The sequence below is a fragment of the Nanorana parkeri genome, unplaced genomic scaffold (assembly GCF_000935625.1).
Source record: "Nanorana parkeri isolate BGI_ZX_2015 unplaced genomic scaffold, ASM93562v1 scaffold501, whole genome shotgun sequence".
Classification (NCBI taxonomy): domain Eukaryota; kingdom Metazoa; phylum Chordata; class Amphibia; order Anura; family Dicroglossidae; genus Nanorana; species Nanorana parkeri.
The window spans coordinates 520,630-548,038 of record NW_017306769.1 but is presented as its reverse complement, the minus strand read 5'-3'; the positions used below and the strand labels follow the sequence as shown (position 1 = coordinate 548,038).

Genomic DNA, 27,409 nt, shown 5'->3' with positions numbered 1-27,409 from the left:
TGGCGGCAGTGCGGAAGAGCCGGGAGTATCCCCATTGAAGCTATCTTCCCTGACAGCGCTTGCGATATTACCCTACCATTCAGGATCTACGATCTGTTGCCTGTGTCCTTCAATGAACGGGAGAGAAAGTAGAGACTGGGGATGAAGTTGAATGGATGGAGGATAGAGAGTTGATGGAACACTGAGCTTACAGAGTGGTCAGAGAGCGATTAAAATGGTATGGAGCTCCAGTACAGAGCAGCATGTATGCTGTGAACAGAGTGATACAGACATATAAGGGTAAACCTGTACACACGGGGTGAAAGTGGAGATTAGTGTGGCTATGCAAGAAGCACTGGGTCACAAGTAGACAACAGGCTTGGTCCTAAAGAACACAGGAAGACAGACAAGAAGACAGTCTTGGTCCTGACAAAATTTGTGTCCTTATTTTCTTGATATGTTTTTCAAATAATCTTGAGGTTGATAATGTTTTGCATCTGCATGCATTTTAACATGCATTTTTTTCCTGTCGCACTTATGCTGAGCTGGCTTTTGTTAGTATTTCATGTGCACTGTATGGTGGTATTTTATTTTGCATGCACATTATATATTTTGATAAAAAAATTATTCGCTATAGAAAATATCAGATGTGCAAAGAAGTTCAATCCATGGTCACATTTACCAATATTTTAGTTTTGGGATAACTTCTGCAATGGGTATGGCTAGAAAACAGTAGACCTCTATAACCCCTGTAAAGTAAAGTCTAGTCAATACTTTTTACTGGAAGCAACCAACTGCTCCACCTTTAAAGTCTTGGTTTCAGAGAACTGACCAAACATGTTTGCTAGAGGACTTAACCCATAGGCGCAAAAACACCAAAAGCCACTATAGTAGAAACTAGGCCTGTTGGATCACCTATAAGACTACAATGTTTTACCTGGACAAAATGTTGCATACTAGGGATGCACATATACTTTCAAGTACCAGTGCCGATACTTGGCATTTTCATGAGAACTACCAGGGTTGCAGCGGTTGCAATGGTAGTTTCAGCTCTAGCCCTCCACCACTGTCCTGAAATCATTAGTCTGTATTGTTTTAGAAAACTGTCACATGACAATAAACAAAAATGTATCAATACTCATACTTGTAAGTACTCGGCAAGTACCAGTACTCGTACTCGCAAAACTGGTATCTGTGCATCCCTTTATTTATATTTATAAAAACAAAATCGTACAATAAAACAGAGATGTACAAATCCCAGGAACTCTGTGTGCGCCTTACAAATGACAGCTGCCTTCTAACTTTGGAATTTTTCTCTAGTGTAGTCTTGGAGCTCAAAAGTATCGGTACATGTACTCGTACTTGTACCGAGTACTGTACTTGGTATCTGAGCAACCCTATTGCATACCTAAGTCACTGAATGCTTCTCTCACATTATCTGGGTGGAGGTTTGGGTCCTCCACCCTTTATTTTATCTCTTCTCCAATCATCTTCCTTTCCATTTCTCTCTTTCCTTCATGGATTTGTAAAATTGTAAATTTGCTTACTTTGGCATGAGGAATCATCTTTATATCATTTTACGTGAGACTGTGAATTTTCTCTGAGAAAATATAGAGTTTTGACTGTGTTCTTATTGCTGTCTAAGGTCAGGTAACTATGTTAATATGACTGCCTTCTTTTCTAAAAAGCTCAATAGGTACTTATTAAACAAAAAACAAAAACTTTTTTTACCTATTGTGTTACCAGGATAAAACCTGGCTAAAATGTTATCTCTATTCTGCCCCCGCCCCTCCAAAAAAAAAAAAGAAATCCACTTTGAAAGCAGCAAGGTTGTAATATGGAATAAGTGGTACAGCCAATTTTTTTCAATCTTGATTTGTATTAGTAATTAAGCAAACATCGTGGAGAAAGCCAACCACAGACACTATTCAAATGGATCACTTAGCAGGAAAATGGTTTTAATTAAATTACAATGTATCTCTAATTTGTTCTACCGATAACCATCGCAACACTCTCGTCCACTCTTGGAAAATCAGTGCCAAAGAAGGGGATGTTGCTATAATTTCCTACTGTTCAGTGTATCAAATTATTCCAGACATTCCAGGGAATATCTTGAAAGCTTCTGCAGAAGAGCATTTCTGTTACAATACTTAGACTATAACTATCTATTTACAGTTTAGTAAACTCTGTGATATATTACTTTTCCAAACAAGGAATTAGCCGTTCACATAAAAAAAAGTAGAGAAAACAGACACAGATGATAAATAAAGAGAGAAATATAATACTACTGGGAACATATGATAAAACTATACCTCCAATTTTGCTTCCTTTGGAACATCGTTAACAAATAAAAAAAGATTATGGTGTACTTTTTGAATCTGACTTATCTGATGTAGTCAGCATACAGTGGGCTACATGATTTGAGCATAGGCTCAAAATTTTCATTGTGGTGCATTTACTCTACAAAAGAGCATACTAGGAACATACAAACAATCACAATATACAGATCCATTTGCAAACAAAACAAAGACAGAAAGCAAAATTTTTTAAAAAATCACAGTGTTTCATCTTACTTGCTCATTATTTCTGGACCATTGATAACTGAAACATAAGCTCCAACTTCATTAGCAATTGCTCTAGCTATTAATGTCTTTCCTGTTCCTGGAGGCCCAAAAAGTAGAACCCCACGTGGAGGAGAAATTCCTGTGAATTAAACAAAGAGAAGCTTTATGCAGAATGCTTCATTTACCTCTTCACAGTAACAAACTTATATGAACTATAATTTATGCAAATAAATGAATAACCAACAAAACAAGCTTTAAACATTTATGATATATAATATATAGGCTGACCTGACACAGTAACAGACATAATTTAAAACAGTATGCAATAACTGTTGCATAAATTGGTGAAGAGCGCAAAGAAATAAGATGACAAGACTGCCCTCATCTTTATTGTACCTTTGAGATTATAACATTTCTAGGGGGCGTTGAGAAGCATGGCATGTGAGAAAAGGCATGTCACAGAGCTACTGGTAGATCTTCTAGTGATCCTTTACCTGGCTCTGCTATACCTCCTATTTTACCTGACTCTAAATCTGCTATCTATATAATATTCAGACAAGCAATAAAAAAATGGGCAGCATCATGGTATTATAGCTAAACTTACCATAAGTCTTAAAAAGTTCGGCCTGTTTCAGTGGCAATTCTATTGTTTCCCGGATCTCTTTCAATTGGGTGTCTAAGCCACCAATAATATCATAAGTCACCTTATTTTTAATATCATCTTCCAAATGGGAAGTCAACTTTGGACTTTTGCATCTGATTTTAGTTTGTGGAGATAAGTAGTATAAAACATCTGTGTTGCATTTAATTCCAGGTTTTCTGCATGATGTTTTTTGACTGTTGTCTCCAATACCAGAGATTACTGGACTTTGAGAGGCCTCTGGATGCAGCTCTTCATTTATAGAAGGAGATGATGCTTGATTATCACTAAGCTTACATGGAGTACTGGTGACAGCTTCACCCTGACAGTCTCCAATGTCAAGTAAGCTGAGCTGTAAAGACAAGTCCAAACTACTGCTGTCCACAGTGGTCTTTTCCAGAGTTGTTTCATGTGTGCTGCTGGAAAAAGGTTCCTGCACCACCCCATTAGGTCCTGTAATGCTTGTCACTTGCAATGAACAAGGTCGACCAAAGAAACTGAAGTTTATAAGATTTCCAGGTAAAACAATCTTCCTATCTGGAATGCAATTTAGAAACAAGAAATATTAATGTTGAAAACAGGAAATAACCGAGCAGACCAAGAAAACACATTAAATAGGGTAAAGCAAAGTAACATCCGTGTGCAAAGTGCAGTGACCTACCTCAACCAATCAGAATTATTCTTGTTTCCTGTTAGCATCTCACTGAATTAACCTGAAATCATCTGATCATCTGCAGCAAATCATTGTACTTTACACATTTTCATTATACACGCTCATTCGTTATACATGCTCGATTATCTTTAATTAGTAAAAAATGCAGTGATGATATAAAATATAAGGACTTTAAAAATGTGTAGTAAGTAAATTCCTTCTTCAGAGGGAATTTAACATAATTTATTTTGTTCTACTCAAAACATGGATTATTCTTCATTAGCAGTTCTTAAAGGAGAACTATGGGGTGAGTGAATTACGCTCATCCCCATAGTTAGAGCCGTTGTGTGACACTGAAACTGTCACAGGTCGGCTCTATTGAGTGAGGGAAGACATACCGCCGCTCTGCACACTTCCCGATCCTCTCCCTGCAGAGAGCAGTGACTGTCAGTCACCACCCCTCGCAAGGATTCCCCTCCTCCCTTCACCAATCCTCCAGTGCAGACTGGAGGGACGGACGGGTGTGGGGGCCGGCATAGCTGGCTATGCCTCTAGAGGTGGGTGGATTGCGACAGTATTGTTGGGATCTGTCCCGGCTGCAGCGATCCCAGCATATAGCGGGCAAAGGCCCGCTATATGCTGAGTTTTGGGTCACAGGGAGACGCAGTATATCACCAAAAAGAGAACTATTGAAAAAAAATGTTACCCCATAGTTCTCCTTTAACTTATCCATATGTGCTGGAAGTGGCATCACAAGGACAATTACCCATGTTACGTATTGCTCACTTGTCAACATATTCTGACTTTCTGGTTTCCCTTTATTCTCTGATTCTACAGAAACTAAACACTTGATGAAACTGCATATAGGTGGACATACTGGATATGAACTCCAGCGTAGTATTATAAAAGATTGTTTTAAAAACTTTAATTTGTTGAATTAGTAGAAAATAAAGTTAATAGAAAGAACAACAACAACAAAAACAAACAAAAAATGAACTGTCCTTGCTCATTCCCACATTGGCTTCCTCTATCTTGTACAGCTAAGCATGGGAGCAATTTAGGACCACATACAACAAAAGAGATAGGAACTGAAATCCTTAGTTAATGCAAAGGTATTTTGATGGGCATATATTACACTAGGCGTAAAATACTAAAGAAAAAGTACTTAAAGGTTTTCTCTAATGGCTCATGTACACGTGTCCATGGCCTATTTAAATGGAGAAAAGAGCGAGTAACTATGTACACAAGAAGAGCTACTGATGATGTGTTTATATGTAAATCAACATTCAATGATGCATCATAGATGGCAGATAATAAGACACCCTACCTCAAGCAGCATTCATAGGGAAACATTGTGTACATTGCTAGCATCTTCTACAAGGGAAGCATTAAACTCTGTGCACAATGTTGCTTGAGCTCAATTCACCAAACATTACACACAGCTTAAGTCAAATTGGACATAATCATGGCCCATACAGCTAGAGTACACAAGTCCTAACTAACCAGCTAAGTGTGACACAACTTGGGCTCAATTGGAAAATGAAATGAAAAAAGAAAATAGATGTAACACATCATTTACCCCATGCAAAAGGGAAGATGCTTTAATTCAAAAAGAACCAACACCATTAATAAGGTTCTGCTTTTGTGTATCATAGCTGATGCTGATTTTAGTACACCTACAGGCTATACAATTTTGGACAATGATTTCCATCACAAAAAATCTGATCAATATTTAATACAAAAGTCTGTCTTACAATGTAATTTTAAGATGAGTGAAAGTCTCCCACTCTACAAAAACAAGCCTCTATTTCTAGTACCCATAATACTGTATGAAAAAAATAAATAAATACCAATGTATATACTATACACTGGAGTCCAGGAAGCCATCCAGAAAGAATCCAAATGTCTTACCCATGAATCTTAGCAGAAACGAAGACAGTTCTTCCACATTGACAGAATCAGCATCCCTTTCCCTGTGATGATGAATGGAAACAAACCGACATGGTGAATAAAAGGTCCTTCACATATAAGTGCTGGCACAGTGTCTCACAGATGTTACTGTTTAAGCTTTATCAATCTTTGTGGTAAAAAGCTTAACTCAATTTGATATGCTATATGTACTTGTCCAGAAGGGAAACAAATTTTAAGCAGCCCTCCTAGAGGGAAACCTGCTTTTTATACAGGAAAAATAATACCATATAAAGGAATTCATTCAGACAAGACCCACATGCCACTTTACATCTGGAACATACTGCGCCAAAGGGTGCATATTAGCAGGTAATGTTCTACAAGAAGATAGATATTTCAACATTGACAATTCTTAACATTTTTGGTAGATATTTAAATTGCTGATATAAAAAGCAGATTTTGATGTTGTGTGTTTTGGTTTATTTCTATAATGCTTGCTCTGCATAATAAAAATTGTTGAAAGCATACAGACATTAAAGGGAACCTGACCTGGCCTACATTGTTTGTAGTAATATAGTAGTACTGAAGAGAAGGAACCTCAGGGCAAGTACCTGTGTTAGTCTTCCAATATGTCCCTTTGCAGCCCTTTGGATCATGGACTGCTTTAGATGAGGCCTTGAAATCAGTCTGATCTAGACATGTGCGATTCATTTAGTTCTGAATCAAAATTTGGATGAATTTTCGAATCCGAATGTGTGCAAATCGGAATTTCCATTTCCGAATATCAGATCCTGTCCGAATTTCATTCAAAAACTAAACTGAATCTGTCATGTAGAAACGATGAACGATTATGTCACAATGATCAACAAATACAAGGCTTTGTTGATCATTGTGACATAATCGTCCATTAAAAAGGACAAATCTATTTAAATTATTTTGAGTGCTGGTGACCTGTCTTTCTACTTCGTACTTTGCACGGCGCCATCCTTGGCAGTTACTACAGGCACCATCGTTCTTACTGGCCGTGACTGCTGTAAGGTGTGCGGAGAGCACCCCCACCTAACTGAAACTTGAATCTGTCATGTGACTTTTCTGGCCAATCAGATGTGTTTTTCGGTTTAATGTATCCGAATGGGTCTGAACACGAATTTTCGTGTTCAGTATATACATATGTAGAAATGTCACCAGCACACCAGTCCTTTTAGGGTAGCAAAAGCTTGATTTATTGAAGTCTTTTGTCATATGACCCTAGTTGGTCAATTTTTTTTGGCAGTTTACATGTCTAGTCTGAACTCATTAAATCTACACATGCAATTTTAAAAGTTGTCTTTAACCCTTTTAAAGATGCGCTTCCTACGCAGTCCTGCAATGTAGGTTTTTGTTTAGGCACTTCCTAAGTGTCAACCTGTCACATGCCCCCTGATGGAGACAACAGGTAGCTGTGTTGACACACACTGACCGGCATGGTCCATGTTTGACACTATCATGAAGGCAGTCCAGGCCAATCTGCAACTGACATTGGAGCAACTGCATGGAGACAAGATGTGGCTCGCCACAGAGATGCAAAAAATTATAAAAAAATTCTCAAAAAGTATTTGATAAAAAAAAGATAGACAATTGTGCTTTAGCAAACTAAATGTCTTCCAGTTAGTGGTTAGATCTACTTCAAGCATCACTCCTTCCTGCCCCTGAAATGTAACTGTCCAGTGCTAGAGCCTTTACTGTCCTTTATGGGTGTGGGAATAGGCTCAGCCAAGGGCAATGCTCTTGAATAAATTGGGGCCTCAAATAACTTCTGTTACTTTATAAATGTTTCAGGACAAGTCAGGTTCACTTTAATTAATGCACACTCAAATTCTGTTGTGTGTTAATAACACAAGAAAACAAAGTGAGACATGAAAACAATGGTGTAAGAGATTTATTCATACTGTATTTCCTAATTCGAAAAATGTAACACAGACTGGCATATTTTAATCACTTCAAGCCTCCAATACGTACATAAATGGGAAGGTCCTGAAGTGATTATACCAGGATCGCAGCTGCGGCTGCAGCTGAAGTACCTCCTTCTGGGCTGTTGTTCAGTGATGACAGTTCCAGGCACAGGGGTATGGAAATGTAGAAAAAAAAACTACTTGTCGAAGGACTAAAGCGGAGGCCCGATCTACATGTCCCTCATGACTTGTCCTCATACAAAAAAATAATTTTAACCAAAACTGTATTTAGTGCTAAGAAGCGCTTCTCATTGGTCAGCGCTGTTAGGTGACCCCCACTGACCAATGAGTGCTTAAAATTTGCAAGCGCAATTCAGAATACAGGGCACAGGTACAGATAGAACACCCATACTGGGGGCGGGAAGGATAGCGGAGGGGAGAGGGGGCCAGATTTGGGTGGGTAATTCCATTTTCCCAAATTACTTGGGAAAGTGAATTTATCCTTTAGGGCTGGTGCAGACTTGGGCGATGGTTTGCGGCTGCATACAGCGGTTGCCGCGTATGCCGATTGATTTTAATGGGGTTACAGCCGCGTGGCAATTGCTGAAAAAGGGTACATGTACCTTTTTTCACGACATGCACCATGCAGTGTTTTCAACCGCGATCAAGCGCAATTGTACGGGCAGTATTGCGGCGGGAAACCACACAATCTGCCTGGCGTGACTGGGGTGCCATTAGAAAATAATGGGTGTGCGATTCCGTGATCGCGCGGCCATCCGCGCAGTTTCGTGCACAATTACTGCAATTGTGCACGGTCACGGATCACCCAGGTGTGAACCTGGCCTTAATGCACATTGTGCGTGTTAGAGAGCGTTGCTGCCCGGCCACCACAATGATGTGTTTATTTGCATGCAAATAGTGGGTGCAGCGGGGCTGGATTTAATGTTTTTAATTTTTATTTACTTTATTTTTTTTACTTTGTAAATTGTTTTTAATTTTCATATATTTGATAACTTTTTACTTTATCACCTTTTTATTATTTATATTTTTATTTATTTCCATTTTTATTTTTTAAAAATAACTTTTTTACATTTGTATTTATTTACATTTTTAATTTGTATTTATTTTATTCATGGTTTACTTTATTTTTTATTCACTCAACTTTATTGCTATCACACAGGGATTAACAAGCCACTGTGTGATAGCATTTGAAGGTGACAGGTTGTCTTTATTGAAACTGTCACCTCCAATACAGCAATCCTAGCACAGCACTTTGCTGGAACTCTTGTGACAGGAAGGCTGCGAGTGCAGCGTTCCCACTGTCAGTGCTCACACAGAGCAGAGCGGAGAACAAATGTGCTCCCCGCCTTCCAACCTAATTTAATTTGCCGTGGTCCTGGGTCCCCCAGAAGAGCAGGGGACCCCGAAGACCATGGTGTGGAGGGAGCCAGCAGGCGGGCAGAGGCAGCGGGGGGCGGTGACAGTGGCAGCGGTCAGGACAGAGGCGGAGGGTGGTGACACAGGCAGAGGGCAAAGAGGCAGCGGCTGGGGAGAGGAGGGGAGGGGGAGTGAGAATCAGGCTGCTTACAAGCCATCTTGAGCGGCTGTAAAGCCGATCAAGATCACTTGTACAAAACGGCTCCCCCTCTACATTAGCCCTGCTGCTTGCCCGAAGCAGGGCTAAATGTAGAAAAAAACTACCCGCCCGGCGACCGGAACTGCATGTGCCCTCTGTGTCCAGTGCTGCTGCAATCTCCACTGATGATTCTTCCGGGTCTTGCGATGGTCCTCTTTGACCATTAAGCGCCCACTGATAATGTAACTCATGCACATGTGCACAGGAGTTGCATCATCCACAACACCTAGCCCATTCCCAGCATCTAACAGGAGTAAGCCAAGAGTGTACACTGCACGGTACATGTTTTTTGGGTGCCGAGCGGACATCACATGTCTCTTCTGCCAAAAATCCCTACCTCCCAGCAATTTTTCATTTTTGGAGTTCAATTTCGTTTTAAGCCCCTAATATGTGTTAGCAATAGTATAACAATTGATGCACTGCTACTGCACAATAAATCTACCACAATGCAGCTGTTGCTGTCTATGCTATTGCAATACACCTATACCACTTGTAGTAGGTTTGGACATATTATTTAGGTATTTAGGAACTTGTAAGTTAGGAACCTTACACTTCTACCTACTTAGGTATTGTCACAGTCTGGGAACCTGAGGCACTGAGGAACATAGGCTCTGGAATTTATGGAGCGGGTCAGGACAGACTGAGCAGAAATGATGCCTGGGATGCAGGTCACAGGGAACCCAGGGACTGAAGTGACTGCACATTACTTGGGGCTTGCTAGACGTGCAGGGTCTAAGGAGTGCCAGGTCTTCCCCAGAGTCTATGGAGCTGGGGATATTACGCTGCAGGACAGCTCCCCGGTTGCGACCATGTTACACACCTGTGCAGGCACAGACGACAGGATACTGCAGAGGTGAAAAGTGGAACAGTTGCACACTGAGGTTCAAGATACAAAGGCAGGCAGAGGTGAAGTCTGTTTACACACTACTGATCAGGAGTACAGGATACCAAGGTAATCAATCAGAGAAGGGAGTCCATACTTCAAGGTGATAGGAACACTGGTATACAGCAGAGCCAGTAACAGCACACCTAGCCAGGATACTCAGAAGCATGCTGATAGAGACAAGCAGCCACACTGGAGCTGGATAGAGACTCACTGGTAATGCACAGATGCTGCGGTGCAGAGAGCTCACTGAAGATTGTGATAACAGTTCACTTGTTGGAAGCACAGGATCTCACAAAGAGCACAAAGAAATCAGAAGGAGACACAGGAAGCAGCAACACTGGTCATTAGCAGTTTGCAGTAATCCTCAGAAAAAAAAAGGGGTCTGGCTGTAGTTCATAGACATGTTGGAATGCCGAACAACAGGGGCACTAGCCTTTTAACACAGAGGTTTAGAGCAGATTGGCAGGAAGCCAAGCACCTCGGACAGGGGGCAAAACCCAGTGCTGGATCAATGCACAAGGAACTGTGACACCTACCTTACTCCTGGGGACTGTATCATAAGACCTACAGATGCCAGAATACTGCTAATTCTAATAATGATCTAATTAAATCTGTGTCATAAACAAGCTAACTTAATTACCACACCTTAAATCACACTGCAGCATTAATAAGCATACTTTCAATCACTAAACATTTGCTTTTAAGTGTACACAGTAGCATAATGAAAAAATTATATGATATACAGTATCTGGTGATTGAAGTGAGTTACACAATTATATAATATAATGTCTGGTGTATTTCTCTTATTTCTTTTCAAATTTTATGCAGCGTGCAATATCTTGCATCTGTCCAGCACTGTCAGTCCACCAATGATCAAAGATCTTTATTATACAGTAATTTATAATAATAGACTGTATATTATTATTATTAGTAGTAGTAGTATTATACCACTATTATTATTTATATTTAATTTAAAGACATATATATCTGACATTATGGGGTTTATTTATCAATGCTTCCACACAAAATTTACACAACTTACAACCAAAATTCACACACTTTTGTAATGTAATCTTGGGTGAAAGCTGTGTGAAACTTGGGTGAAAACATTAATAAATAGACCCCTTTCACTTATAACGCTGCATATTTAAAATATACCATTGAGTAGACTGACCCTAAAGCATATTTACTTTGCAAAGTGAATTTTCACTTTAGCTTAGCTTAGTAAATGAGGTGAGGCTTTGCTGACTTCAATCATCCAATCATATGCAGGCAAAAATCCTGTGTCTATTTTTAATTTTCACCACATTTTCTAAGCGAAAAGTGAACATACTCAATTATTTTAATATCATGAGGTCAATTTTCATATAACTAGGACAGAAGTCAAGAAATAACCAGATTTACCACTAGATGGTGCAATTGTCCAATCCAACTATTGATGCTGCTAAAATGCAGTTGCATTACGTTACACTCTCAAAGTTTCCTCATTTATGTTCTCACTCCAGAATAAAACTGTGTGGTTCAAACTAATATATATCCATACTTTAGTTTATTTTTCTGCAGTGCAGCACATCACCAATCACTTCTATGTTGTGGTGTAAATAGGGCACATAGAAAACAATTGCTTTCTATGTGTCCTAGCAGTGACATGCAGTAAAACACAGGTCACGGCTTTATATGTGAATGGGCCCTTAAACTTACCCGGGGAATACATGGTTGCTTATTAAATAACTAAAATAAATATATATATATATATATACCTTAAGGTGACTTCCATCTCTTCTGCTTGTAACACAGGTCCATTCACAGGTTCAACATGAACTGAATCACCAGGCTTCACCTTGAGGTTCTTCTGTGCTGCTGGTCCAATTCCTACTTTCCCCGAACCAAAACCACTTACAGGCCAAGCAGTACACACCTACAAGCAACAAACACGCACATTATATTATATAATATATATATAAAACACAACATCACTAAACCTAAGGCATAGAGATCCATACTTTGCTTTGCTTTAGACCTCATGCACATGGGAATTAAAATACATGCTTTTAGGTGCTATTGGAGCTCTGCACCTGAAAGAATGTAATGATTTAGTATGGCTAAATACACACCTAGATGTCCAGAAGCATCTATGTGCATTCAGTCTAGCTGCACTTACACAAATAAGAATTTTCTACATCCTGGGACCATTCAGCCTGGTTTTATGGGGCTAAACGCATGTAAATGTGTCTAAATGCACCTAAACTTAGGAACATCTAAATGCAAGAAACCATGCATGGTTGAATTCAATGCACCGCCACGGCCCCTCCCGCCCCAAAACCCGGGGAGAAGTTTCTTATCGATCGCGGTTGGTTCCAGCAGCTACCGCTCTGGAACACACACGCTTTCGGTGTGAACAAGGCCTAAATTCATGCTGACACTGTGCTTCCTTCTGGAGGGTGGCTACTTTTGTTCACCATGGTCCCTGTGTGTGTTGTAAAGCAGCCACGGCTCCAAGCTTGCTCCCGTGTTGGACTACAATTTCAATACAAATTAGTAAACTATCAGGGTTATTCACAAAAGTGTGAAGAGTTTGGAGAGGGCAGGAGAAGTGAACAATCTAGGCCAAAATAGCTGAACTGGAAAGTGAGCTGAATTGGAGAATTTTTCCAAATCGGCTATTTTGTCCTAGATTGTTCACTTCTCCTGCCTTCTCCAAACTCGTCAGGCTGGGTTCACGCCTAGGCGTATCGAATATGCGCGAGGGCTACCTGGCTGAACCCAATGGATACGCACGGCAAATACACCCCAAAGAAGCTCCTGTACTTCTTTGGGCGTAGGGCGTTTTGTAGCATACGGCCTGTAATACGCCCAGGTGTGAACCATACCCATAGGAAATAATGGGATTTCGGTGTTTGAGCGTTTTGCAGAGCGTAGGAACGCACTACAAAACGCCCAGGTGTGAACCGGGCCTCACCCTTTTGTGAATAACCCTGTAAATGTGAGATTGTAGTCCTTCATGGGAATGAGCTTGGAATGGTATAATGTTATATACGCCAGCTCTATATACCAAGAGCTAAGCGATCATATAACTGCTGAGTGATCATCTCACGGTCTTCTTTCTGCAGAAAGCAGAGTCAGTCACAACTCCGCAAAGGGATTCCTCCCACACCTCTCCGTACCTGCAATGCTCATTAGAGGGACATGACAGGGCATGTAGTGTGCGGCAGATAGATCCTTCCCAACTGCAGCACAGCTATGTGCTGTTAGCATACAGTGGAAATAAGCCAATTATCTGTTGAATATGGGTCACAGTAGTACATTAGCAAATACACTCCTGACCCAAAAGAAAAGTGAAGCCAAAAAAGGTTTGCTTTTAGTTCTCTTTTAAAGCAGAATTTCTGTGTCATATTAAAGGAGAACTATGGGGTCAGGGCTTTTCCCCATAGTTCTCCTTAGGGTAACGGGAGGACACAACCTAGCATCCTCCTGTCACCCTAAGCTCAGTATACCGCGAGCTACAGGTCGCGGTATACTGAGACGCCGCAGTTGAAGCGGATCCCGACTTCTGACAGTGGCCATCTTTACTAAGGGTAGGTTACTAGCTCTCCTTTTACTTCCTAGAACTCTGGCACATGTGACTAGGACATGTGACCATGCACATCATCTCAGGGGAGGAAAATGCCTTTTCCCTGAGATCTCATAAGAATACAGATGAGATTTCCCAGCAATGCTCTGCTGATGTAACCTTCCCAGGATGCAATGCTCTGGCACATTACATTATTTGTGCCAGAAGTGGACCAGGAAGTAGATAAACTCTATTTGTAAGTAAAGTTTGTTTAAAGGAGAACTATGGGGTTAGGGCCTTTCCCCATAGTTCTCCTAAGGGTAATGGGAGCACACAAACTAGTGTCCTCCCATCACCCAAAGCTCAGTATACCACGAGCCACAGCTTGCGGTATACTAAGACGCCGCAGCCGGAACGGATCCCGACAATTATGTCTGGATCCGTCCAGCTGTGTGAGAGACAGCTGGCTCTGCCTATCTTAGAGGCAGAGCCAGCTGTACCCTTCCCGTCGGTTCCGCCAATCAGCGCTGGAGGATCGGGGGGGGGGGGAATCCAGCCCCTCCCCTGTCACGGCAGAGAGCCGTGTCAGGATCGAGAAGTGAGCGAACGCCGGTATGTGTTCGCTCACTTCCCGATCTACTGAGCCGACCTGTGACAGTTTCATTGTCACAGGTCGGCTAGAACTATGAGGATGAGTGAAAAGCACTCACCTCATAGTTCTCCTTTAAAGAACAGTCCATTCAATAATTACATTTTGCAGATAGAAAGAGTGTGTCTGAAAGGAGACAACTTGTGTTTTTGTTTATATGTGTATGTACAACCCTAATTCCAAAAAAAGTTGGGACGCTGTGTAAAATCTAAATAAAAACAAAATGCGATGATTTCCAAATCTCATAAACCCATATTTTATTTACAATAGAAAACATATCAAATATATAAACTGAGAAAATGTATAATTTTAAGAAAAAAAATAAGATAATTTTTAAATTGATGGCAGCAACACATCTCAAAAAAGTTAGGGTAGTGTCATGTTTACCGCAGTGTAGCATCCCCTCTTCTTTTAACAACACTCTGTAAACATCGGAGAACTGAGACCATCTGCTGCAGTTTTAGAGGAATGTTGGCCTGATATGGGATTCTAACTGCTCAACAGTCCTGGGTCTTCTTTGCCGTATTTTGAATTGATGCGCCAAATATTTTCAATTAGTGAAAGGTCTGGTCTGCACGCATGAAGCAATACTGTTGTCATAGATGCAGTATGTAGTTTAGCATTGTCCTGCTGAAATATGCAAGGCCTTTCCTGAAAAAGACGTTGTCTGGAGCATATGATGCTCTAAAACCTGGATATATCTTTCAGCATTGATGGTGCCTTTCCAGATGTGCAAACTGCCCATTCCATACACATTAATGCATCCCCATACCATCAGAGATGTAAGCTTTTGAACTGAGTGCTGATAACAAGCCGGAGGTGCCCATGGTTGCCAAAAAGAATGCCAAATTTCAATTCCTCTGACCACAGACCAGTTTTCCACTTTACAACAGACCATTTTAAATGAGCTTTGGCCAAGAGAAGACAGTGGCGTTTCTGGATCATGTTCAGATATGGCTTCTTCTTTGCAAATAGAGCTTTAACTTGCATTTTTGAATGGCACAGCCAGCTGTGTTTACAGACAGTGATTTTTGTAAGAATTCCTGAGCCCATGCCAGACATGCCAACTCTCCCAGACGCTCTGGGAGTCTCCTGCTATTAGATAGCAGCCGCCCGGGAGAGAAACACTCGATCGAGTGAACCTTTCTCTGCTCTGTTTTTTTTTTTTTGTCTGACATTGGGGTTGCCGTCTGCCGTCAGTCAGAAAAAAAAAAGCATACGAATGCATAGCTAGATTCCTATTGGCTATTTCACTGTGCAATAGCCAATAGCAAACTAGCTATTACACCGCCCACTGCTGCTGTCAATCAGCAGAGGGGGACCTGAAGTTCTCCATCAGGTCCCCTTCTAGTGATTGACAGCAGCAGAGGGTGGGTGCAATAGCCAGCTTGCTATTGGATATTGCAAATTGAAATAGCCAATAGGAATCTGGCTATGCATTCCTATGCTTTTTTTTAAATTATTATTATAATGACGGCAGCAGCTGTCAGAATACAAAAAAAAAACCTGCAGATAGCAAAGAAGCTATTGCTTCCTTGTTATCTGCCATCGTTTCAGGGGGGTGCTCTCCCCCCCCCCCTGCGGATAGGGGGGGGGGGGGGCAGAGGGCACCTACCTGAAATGAGAAGGGCACCTCCCTGAAATTGCTTCTTTCAGGTTGGGATCCCAGCCATGCAGTACTGTCCATCACAGATTAATGACTGTTTTTAATGCAGTGCCATCTGAGGGCCTGGAGATCATGAGCATCCAATATTGTTTTGGCCTTGTCCCTTTGCCACAGAGATTTCTCCAGAGTCTCATAATCTTTTGATTATATTATGTACTGTAGATGATGATATATTTCAAGTCTTTGTAATTTTACGTTGAGGAACATTATTCTGAAATTGTTCAACAAATTTTAGACCCAGCTTTTTATAGATTGGTGAACCTCTGCCCATCTTTACTTCTGAGACACTGACTCTCTAAGATGCTCTTTTTATACCCAATCATGTTACTGACCTGTTGCCAATTAACCTAATTAGTTGCAAAATGTTCTTCCAGCTCTTCCTTGTTCGTACCACTTACTTTGCCAGCTTTTTGTTGCCCTGTCCCAACTTTGCTGCCATCAATTTCAAAACGACCTTATTTTTTTTTTTTAATGGTACATTTTCTCACTTTAAACATTTGATATGTTTTCTATTTTCTATTGTGAATAAAATATGGGTTTATGAGATTTGCTGATCATTGCATTCTGCTTTGATGTACATTGAAGGGCTGCAGCTAATGATTATTTTCATAATCGATTAGTTAGCCGATTATTAACTTTGATTAATCGGATTTAAAAAAAAAAAAAAATAGAATATGCTGCGATACCTGACATTTGTAGCGCAATTGTCGTTTTTCTATGTAGGTGCAACCGACTTGTGTTTCTGTTAGTATACGCGCATTTGCAGGGTTGGGGGACTTTCATTTTTTTTGAGGGGGGATTTTTTTAATTCTTTTTTTTACCTCATTGCTATCACATGGGGGGGCTCACAGGCCCCCTATGTAACGGCACATTGGAGGTGACAGGTTCTCTTTAAGGTGACATTAGGGGTCTTTTAGACCCATAGTGTTACCTTTCCACTTCACTGGATTCAGCTGCTGAGGCAGCTGAATGTAAATACAGCATTCGGTCAATCAGCAGAGGTGGGAACTGAAGGAGAAAGTTCTCCTTCAAGGCCTCCTCTGCTGATTGACACAAGGCATTGGGCGGGTGCAATAGCCAGCCTGCTATTGGCTACTGCAATTTAAAATATCCAATAGCAGGCTGGCTATTGTTACAAGTGTCTGCTCCTTTTCCACTTGATGAACCTTTTTCCTTTTGGTTATATATCTCAAAGTGTCAGCTGTCCGTGCTCCTTATTTGTTTAATAATGCACTCACCAGATGTACTCAGAAGTTTTTGCTCTCAATCAAAGAAGGGAAGGTCCATTCTGTTTGTTCACAAGGGAGGAGAGGAGAGAAGCCGTAAATCTTGACTACACACAGAACGGACCTTCCCTTCTGGTGAGTGCATTATTAAACAACTAAGGAGCACGGACAGCTGACACTTTGAGATATATAACCAAAAGGAAAAAGGTTCATCAAGTGGAAAAGGAGCGGACACTTGTAACACTGTGAACTGTCTTAACAGGCGGAGGGACGGAGGAGCAGCAGCAGCAGAGGTACAAGGGGGAGCAGCGGCAGATTTCAGAGTCACCGGCCGAAGTTTCTTCTCCCCTCTCGTGCCGGCACAGCGGCCAGTGAAAGGGAAACAAAGCGCTGCAGCCAGCACCAGCAGGGAGAAGGGACTGCGGCCGGTGATTCTGAAATACCTCCGCTGCAAGCAACTAATCGAAAATCAACAAGTCGATGGGAATAGTTGCCAACTATTCACATCATGGATTCGTTGTTGCAGCTCTAGTACATTGTGCAGAGTGTTCAAACTTTTTTGGAATTGGAGATTTGGGGCTGTATATATGTGTGTGTGTGTGTATATACACACACACACTTGCATACTCAGTATATTAAAAACAAGTTTAAAATCAATAAATCTAAAATAACACTAACAGTACTATATGTATCCAACAGCATACAGAGTTTCTTCAGCAGAGTATTAAATGTATTTCTACCTCTTGCCTCCCATCTGTGCTTGTTAGCAGAACTGGACGTCCAATACAGAGATCTGCCAATTTCATACTGGTCAGTCCAAGCTGTACAAATGAGCATCTGTAACACTTCGGTACCTTGTCCTCTACTAGAAGCATTTAAGAAGAAAAAAAAAGTAAATACTCAAACGAGAAAAAAACAAATATCTGAACAAATTATGGAAGATTTTCTTTTCATATTTTGTAGGGATGTCCCGATACCACTTTTTCAAGACCAAGTACAAGTACTTCCACTCATGTACTTGCCGATACTTTTTCTTAAAGGGACATGTGACTTTAAATGATCCATAGTACAACTACATGTTATGTACTATGGATCATGATTTAACCTATTCATGTTAGCAGGTGGAATTGTAAATCTATTGCTGTAGTGTAGTAGAGGTGTGTGCTGTATATATGTACTACATATACAGTACACACATCCAGTACACTGTAGCAAGAGATTTCTCAGCCAGCCCTGTCCCGGCTTCCATCACTCAGTTTCACTCCGATCCCTGTTGCCTCACGTGGTGCCTCTTTTAGTCGGCGCTGGGCAGGATCGCTGCATCGCGTCTCGGTGCTCAGCTTGTGTGAGGCGCACACAATTCTGCCCTGCTAACATAAATAGGTTAAATCATGATCCATAGTACATATACAGCACATACGTCCCTAACAGTGCAGTAATAGAGTTACAATTATCCCCTTCTAACATGAATAGAATAGGTTAAATCATGATCCATAGTACATAACATGTAGTTGTACTATGGATGATTTAACCCATTTAGGTTAGCAGGGGATAATTGTAAATCTATTGCTGCAGCGTATTGGGAATATGTACTGTATATGTACTACATATAGATTACACTGCAGCAATAATTTTTTAATTATCCCCTGCTAACATGAATAGGTAAAATCATGATCCATAGTACAACTACATGTTATGTACTATGGATCATGATTTAACCTATTACTCTATATGAAGTACATGGACAGTGCACATTACAAATACAATGCACCTCACATTTCAGCACAGGCCCTCACTTACTGGTGCCTGTTCAATGGAGGTGCCTCACATGTGAGGACGTCGTCGGTGATGATCGGCTGAGCAGAGGAGCATCGCGTCACTGCTGTGGGCGGTGCTCCAGGTGGGGTCCTCTGGGCAGTCGCTGCCCACCTACATTACCCCACCTGGAGCGCCTCCCACAGCAGTGACGCAACGCTCCTCCGCTCAGCGCCACCGACGTCCTCACATGTGAGGAAAAGCATTTGGCACCCCGTAAGGTACAGAAAAAAAACGCAAGCATCGGGGCGTTTTGACAAGTACAAGTACTTGTCAAAATGCCCTGCATCGGTCCCGATACCGATGCTAGCTTCGGTATCTGAACATCCCTAACATTTTGCTTTCTGTTCAAAATATATTTTTGGTTTTATTTTTTTCAAATTAGGCCTTGACTTTGCTGGAGTTGGAAAAAATGATTGCAATAAAAACAAATGCATTGTAGTACTACTTCAAAATATAACTATAGGAAAGCCTTTTTTAGATTTGGATAGTGAGAGTGATGAGGGATTAGAACCACTAATAGGTGTTTATTGCTGTGTTCCTGTTAGGGAGATTTACTCTTTGTAATTGTCCTGATATCTAATGTCATCAGGAAGGAAAATAAGGGTCTATCCAAAAATTTGAAAACAGAACAGGAATAGAGGAGCAATCTTCCAATGGAGAAACGTGTTTTTGTGACAGCTGTGTAAGAGAGAAGTTTCCTCACACGGGAAGGATAACCCCCCACTTCCTGTTGTTTCTACAGGACAGGGAGTGAAGGGAAATCTCTATAATGAGACAAAGATGGCAAAAAAAAAACTGACAGTGGTTCTAATCCTCACCTAATCTTTCCAACATAACAAGTTTATGGTTGAATTTCTAAAAAAGGTGAGAATTGATTCCAAATGTGTGAATGTTCACTTCAATTATCTAGTCACGTGAAAAACACACAATTGAAAAATGTAAATGATTTTTAACAATTATTTTTTTTTTAGTAAAGCAGCCTTTGCTTTTAAAAAAAAATATGTACCATTCCTTATGAACTGGCATAAATTATCATATTTTATACAGTTTGAATACATAGGCCAAAAATCACCTTATAGTGGACCTTTACCCCCTTTGACTAAAAATCAGCATTTACAAGCTCTGCATGCGGATATGAAATCATCTTACATCTATTAGCTAAACAAACATATTTTTATTTTATTTACAATTTTTTCCCCACTTCCTGGTCCACTTTGGCACAAATTATGAAATTGTATCCAAGCATTGCATCCTAGGAAGGTTACATCAGCAGAGCATTGCTGGGAAATCTCATGAGACCTCAGGGAAAGGCATTTTCTTCCCCAGAGATGATATGCATGGTCACATGTGCCAGAGTTCCAGGACGTAAAGGGAGATCTGGTAATCTGCCCTACATTAACATGGCCACTGTCAGAAGACTGGGGAAGAAAATAAAAATAAGGTATGCAAAGAATACAAAGCCGGCAATTATCTAGAAGTATGTGTCTGTAAATTGTCATTACTAAACATTTCTTAAGGTGCGTTTGTTGTTATTTTAAAGATATGGGTAAAGTTTATCTTTAATATTTATATTCATTTGGATTTTATATTAAAGCCGTAGTAAACTGCCACCACAAAAGTTACCTTTTGGGCACCCAGGAGGTGTTTGCCATTATGTGAAATCACAGGGGGCAACCTGTAACCTCACTTTGTTATGCTTTTCCTTAAAAATTTACTGCACAGCTAGCCACACAAGATAATTTTTGAAACAACTATTGATAGATATATGCAGGGCTTGAGGGTAGCTACCAACTATGAGCTGTGTTCTGATAATTAGATATACAGTGTCCCAAACCTTACAAATGTTAAGGAAAGGGAAATTTGCCTTAGACTGGATTCACACCAAATGCATGCTGCCTTGGCTGTTTTTTCCTAGCACAGACCCAATGCAAGACAAGCAATTCACCCTTCATGGATGAGCTCAGGTCACTCAGTGGTGGATGCATGCAGTACTTTATTTCCATGCAGCTGGTACAACCGCATTGCACCACACTGTGCCCAAAGAGCTTAAAGAAATGTCACGCGTGAAAAAGAAAAGGTTAACAGTGCAATGCACCAAGATTGGCACTGTGACAGTTACCGCACACCAGCAGCTAGTAATAGTGCAGCCAACAGTATAAACTTTCAACGTGTAATCTGCAGACAGTCTTACCTCAGGTCTACCCAGAACCTTCCTTGATATGCAAATATGTGATATGCTCAGGCCCCAGGCAATGTATTGTGGGATGGGGTGTACCTAATCTCCAGGAGAAAAAAAACCTCAGAATGATCTGGGGAGCTCTAAAGGCGAGTTTTAGCAAAAGCAGACAGTATACAGGCCTCAGGTGTTAGCATTTTTTTTTTTCGATTTTGACCACAGGTTTGCTTCGAAGTGGACCAAAAATCAAAATGTGGAAAAAAAAAAAAACTTTCTCAACCACCATCTACAGGAAGCATCAAAAATTGTTAGCTGTGTCTATTACTCAGCAAAATTTACCTCTTGCCCTGCATGCTTCCTAAAATATAGTTCACCTTTTGACATGTGACTGTAAGAAGGCAATCCCGTACTATAGTCTAATAATGGCATATCTGTAGTGTGAGAGCATCTGAGACACTTGTACCTCTGCTATTCTTAAGAGATACGGAATAAAATGTTGGCATTTCATTTGGTGGCTATAAACTGCAATGTGTCCAGAGCTGTTGAGAAGCAGTTGGATCAGAGAACAGAAGTCAATTAACATGATAGGGATTCACTGTGCAGATTTATAAAAAGTGTTTTACAAGAGTTTAGTAAGCAGATTTCTTTTTGTAAGGTAATTTGTTGTGACAGACAATGATCAAGACTCACCCAAGGGGAGCCTACACTCTGCAAAGTGTAAATGTGTTTTTTTAACTGTGGAAGGAAAACTTGTTTCACAGTAATTTCTCCTGACCAAGTATTTGGAATGCTTTACCAGACACTTGGTAAAGGCAAATAAACGATCACCAAATATCCTAGACATGTACTTCTGGCTACACTGACTTTCCTGTTCTGCGTATTTGTTCTGGATCAGTGAAAAAGGGTTGAAGCCAGTGTGTCAGTAAGCCATTAGGAAGCTAGCATTTGCAATAGGCCATGTTTGTTCCTGGAAATGTTTAACATGGTGTGTGTCCATGACTTGCATTTCTTTTTCAGGTGGGGAACGGATTCTCTTTCAAGTTGATGCCCTGGGCAATGACAAGGGGCAGAAGTTAAAAGGAGAACTATGAGGTGAGTGGCTTCCACTCATCCTCATCATTAGAGCCAACCTGCGAAAGAAGCTGTCACGGGTCAGCTCTACGATCGGGAAGTGAGCAGATCCCCCCCCCTCCAGTGCCGACTGGAGGAACGAACAGGGGAGAGGGCGGTTACAGCTGGCTCTGCCTCTAGATAGGCAGAACCAGCTGTCACTCGCTATATGCTGAGCTTTGGGTCATGGGAGGAAGTTAGTATATGTCCTCCCATGACCCTGAAGAGAACTATGGGGGAAAAACACTTACCACATAGTTCTCTTTTAAAGAACTCCTGGATTTTATTTTTATTATTAATTAATCCTTGCAGTGGTGCTACCCCCCGCAATGAAAGGGTTAAGTGCTAAAATAACTAAATTATACTCACCCGAAGCTCCGAACCAGCCAGCTGTCACAGCGCTTCCTCCAGCTTGTCTCCCCCTCCCTGCAGAATTGGAATCTTCTTCAGCACCCTCACATCTATGCACTGTGTAAAGACGTTGATGATTTAGGGGACCTTAGACCGCTGCAGAGGAGGGGGAGAAACACTGGAAGGACTGGCCTAAGACTAAGCCAGGTTGAAGCTTTCGGTGAGTCTAACTTTTTTTTTTAACCTAGTAATAAACGAAACACTTAACCCTTGCAGTGTGGGGGTAGCCCCACTGCAAGGGTTAATAAAAAAATTACCCCAGAGTTCTTTAAGTATCAACTTCAATTTTTTTAGACACTTTGGCTACCGTACCATGTCTCTTATTTGTCCTGACAGCATGTTTATTTCAGAAAAAAAGAAATCACACAACTAAATACTTTATACTGAATTTTAATGTTTAAAAATGTTCAAACATTCCACCAGTAAAGGCAAACAACTCAGGATTCATAAGAAACAAGATGCAGTTTTATTAATAAAGCAATGGTAAATGAACACTTTAATTTTCTTTTATTAGTTATTTAACATAACCCAAAATGATGGCATCATGGGAAAAAAAATCAATTCATAATTATTATGAATACAGTTTGAAAAAAAAACAAATACAATCTGTCATTTCAAATAAATGTGTACTAATTTGTAATACCTCCCTTACAGAAATCAAAACAAAGTTTACCGAGTATTTAAGTAAACCTGCGTGACTGACTACCATACCGAGGTAAACCTAAAGCTTTCCAGAAGGTTCTCTAGGGTTTATCTACACATCACAGCCCACTTATACAAAATGGGGGGGCGCAGCTAACTACACTGCCCGCCCTTTACATTGCAATGCTTGGTGTCCTGGAGTGACCTATTGCCGTGTCCAAGAACTGACATATGTAGGTGTGCCTAGCCTTATGCTAATACCGACTTTCAAAATCTTATATTAGGATAGGATTTTGAGGTGCTGGTGAAGCAGACCAGAGAGGCAGAGTACACCATGCAGGTGCTACCAAACTCCCTTAAGAGCAAATGAACTCTGGAAGATGTGCACAAAAAAGATGTCCGGCACAGGACTAGTGACCAGTGCTGTGGTCTCCCTGCAGTTGATCTTTTACCCATTACCGACTTACTATGCCTTGCTCTACACTGTGTCTCTGTGTGAACACTGTGTCTCTGTGTGAAGGCAGCCATCTTGGCAGAGGCAGGGCTTTGCTTCCTACAATGACAACGCTGAGAAGGGAGTATAGTATTGCTGCCACTGACAATAATGTAGGAGGGTTTATTATTAATGTCTCTGCTCTGACCTGAACACCACTTCCCAGAAACCCCTGTGTGGCCATGTCTGTGGCAGCACCGTGTTTCCATATAGGCTGCTGTAAGCAGCAGGCCCCTGAGGATGGAGCTGATTTTATGATAAGTAATGTTTCAATTGAAAATTGTAAAAAAAAAAGTTAGATGCAGTTAGTTTAGATGCAGCCCACCACTTGACTTGTGTATATAAATGTGGCCCTTGAGTTAAGCTAAACACCACTGATATATATATATATTTATTTTTTTCTATTTAAATGAAAACAAAATCTGAAAAAAAAGCTAGTACAGGATCAGTTTGCATATTCACAATGAAAAAATAACAGAGTTTATTTACCATTACTGCTGGATGTTTAACAAGTATGATCAACTCATTAAGGGTTAGTTCACACCATAAGCAGTGCGTTCCGGTCCGATTCTGGCCGGAACGCACTGCCTCACATTGCGACCGGCTCACAATGTGCCTTGCAATCCCGTGCGGGCGATCGCATTGCGGCCGGAGGGCGTGGCTACGGTGCCATTCACTTCAATAGCCCACCACGCCCCCTCCAGCCCGGCAAAAAAGTGAGCCGGCCGCAATGTGAGGTAGTGCGTTCTGGCCAGGATCGGACCGGAACGCACTGCTTATGGTGTGAACTAAAACAGTATTACTTTTCTATGCACAACCCATCTGAGTTGGCAACTAATCCCATTTAATACAGAAATAGCTAAGCTATTTTTTTTTTATTAATTTCGAGGCTAATGCACACATCTGCAAAAGAACCTGTGTATTTCTGTGTAGAACCTGTTATTTCAACGTGGCAAAAACCAAGGGGATGAGTTAGTAACCCTCATAGAAGATTAAAGTGACATTAAAGGATAATTTTTTTCCCTCCCCCCCAATGTCAGTACTTACCTTAAATTATGTCTCTTAATCCGATCTTTTCTGATGTTTTCATCTGTCCCTCCAGCGGTGCGGCGGGTCTCCGATACAGCGCCGACTCCTCTCAAGCGGTGTCTGCATGCGGGTGCACACGTCCATATACTTACCTTACGTCTCTGCTCGTCTCCCGGCCGAGAATGCGAACCCCCCAAGATGCTTTGCTGCCGCGCGAGCAGTTTCGTTTTCTCGGGCGGGAGTGTGCAAAGAAAACAAGGTAAGTTTAAACCGCTGTTATAGCGGGGTTTTTTTTTTTAAACTGTTTGCCTATATCTACTGCTTGATAGCAGTAGATACAGGCAAAAAAACGGGAGGGTTTAGAACCACTTTAAGATGTCCGCAGTTCTGAAAGCAGAATGAGGACTCAAATGCTGGCCACACACAGCTTGAATTTCTGCCGATTCCTGCCCTGTCTGCATCACAAGCTACAACTGAAAAGTCAAAGGAGCTGGGTAGAAATTTGTTGGGGCAACAGTGACTGCATCCATTAAGATGCAGTCACTGTTCAGGTATTCAGACAGCCACAGGTTCTGGCTTCCAAAATATAATAGCCATCAGGGGAAGGGGAAGGGTCGGGGAGTTGTTTGGATTGGATGGGGGAATCTTGTTAGATTTCTCTAGTTCAGCCCAAGCTGAATGAGGGGAAAAAAAAAAAAAAGTTCCCTGCTCCCATGTACATATGAACCCAAATGTGCAGGTCGGATACGCAGCATGCAAATACAACAATCGCACCACATGTGTTAGGTATCGCTGCGCATGCTGGAGTGAAAGCAATAAGTTTAGGGCCATTATTCAACGTTAACTCTAAAATGAGATGCGATTTTAAAGCTCAACATGTTTGGTATCTTCTTATTTAGCAAGAAACCAAATGTTATAATGTGTTCAAAGGTGCTAAAATTCAATTGTAAAATGTTTTTTACTACAAATATGGGTTTGATAAACAGTTGCGCTAATATCGCGTAACTTAAAGAACTATGGGATGGGTAAAATCCCCATAGTTAGAGCCGGCGTGTGACACTGCAGCTGTCACAGGTCAGCTCTATTGATTGAGCACTGAGCGATCACATACGTCTGATCACTCAGCTCATGATCTCCCTGCAGAGACTATTGTCAGTCACCGCTCCCCTCTCTCTGTTCCTCCAGCACTCAAGCTGGCTCTACAGAGGAAGAGCCAGTTGTCAATCAGAGGGATGGAGCCTGACAATCTTGTCAGGATCTTTCCCGGCTGTAGTGCGGCTATATGCTGAGTTTTGGGTCACAGGAGGACATTAGTAGATTTTCTCCTGTAATCCAAAAGAAAACTAATGCCAAAAAAGGTTTAGCCATAGTTCTCTTTACCAGATCTGGTACGGAAAATGGTGTGAACCTGCCTGGAGTTACAGTGCATTCCAGACCAGACAAAATGAGACATGCTGTATTTTTCTGGTCTGGTCTGGTCTGGAACGGACTGCACTGGTGTGAACAGAGGCCAGAAATAGAATAGGGATACATTAGGATGCATTTTGGTCTGGAAACAATCTGGATGTGGTGTAAATGCAGACATCCCAACTCTCCCTATATTGGGGGGGGGGGGGTTAAGTAATCCTCAGGCCTAAATGTGCATTTTAACATGTATGCAAAAAATAGCTCCAGCAGCAAAATGGTTAATGCAGGAAAAGCATGTTGCCTTATGGCAGCCCACTAAATGCCACCCACGCCATGCTGCCACTTATAGGTATAGTGATAAGAGACACAGGCAGGGAAGAAACTGGGCATTCTCACACAGCTCAGCGCAGACACCACTACCTTTCTCTAAGAAGTCGGTAACTGTAAACAGCGATGGCTGGCTGTTATGAGCCGAGGGTTCCGGGCCCGGAGAGGAGGCCACTGAGCCAGCTTTCCCCCTGCTCTTCTTCTTGCTGGAAGACATGCTTGTGATCAGCAGGAATCAAAACGTGCCCAGCGACAACATCCTAGTACGCAGGTCAAAGTTCCCGGGAAGGTTGTAATTTTTCGCATAGCCACGCAGCTGCCTTCGGCCCATACTCTTTGAGAACTACTAAGCAGTTCCTATTACATAGATTACGGTGTGACGACTATCTCCAGCTCCAGGATGATTATTGGCTGGTGTCGGGTGTAATGTTGGAAGCTGATCTCTCCATGTTACAGTATGGCAAACAAGCGGTGGTCACCAGTTATTGCCAGGCTTGCAGAGACTAGTGATAGATATCTACTGGTTACAACTGTCCATATTTTGCACTATTAGTACACTGCCCTTCTCTGGTACCATTTATTTTATATATTTTTTTATTCAATGAGGTTGGAAGGGGGTCAAGTCTTGTTGTTTTTGTTTGTGTGCGCTGTACTTCTGGGTAATAATGAATAGGGATGACTGGTGGCATATTTGTAACATTGCACCTCA

At 41.3% G+C, this 27,409-nt stretch overlaps 1 protein-coding gene across 3 annotated transcripts in view; it reads right to left on the bottom strand.

Annotated features, from left to right (window-relative positions):
* Positions 1 to 26,977, bottom strand: part of SPATA5 (spermatogenesis associated 5) — a 300,327-nt gene extending 273,350 nt beyond the window's left edge. For 2 of the 3 annotated variants that reach the window (XM_018561121.1, XM_018561120.1), the window contains exons 1-6: positions 26,794 to 26,977; positions 18,028 to 18,149; positions 11,957 to 12,114; positions 5,747 to 5,808; positions 3,148 to 3,720; positions 2,553 to 2,682 (exon numbers count right to left, since the gene is read on the bottom strand). In XM_018561121.1, the coding sequence (XP_018416623.1) occupies positions 2,553 to 2,682; positions 3,148 to 3,720; positions 5,747 to 5,808; positions 11,957 to 12,114; positions 18,028 to 18,149; positions 26,794 to 26,917 (1,169 nt within the window). In that variant the 5' untranslated portion in view covers positions 26,918 to 26,977. Of the gene's footprint in view, positions 1 to 2,552; positions 2,683 to 3,147; positions 3,721 to 5,746; positions 5,809 to 11,956; positions 12,115 to 18,027; positions 18,153 to 26,793 lie in introns of all 3 variants that reach the window. The other variant, XM_018561119.1, reaches the window with a different exon arrangement.
* Between the last annotated feature and the right edge of the window lie 432 nt (positions 26,978 to 27,409).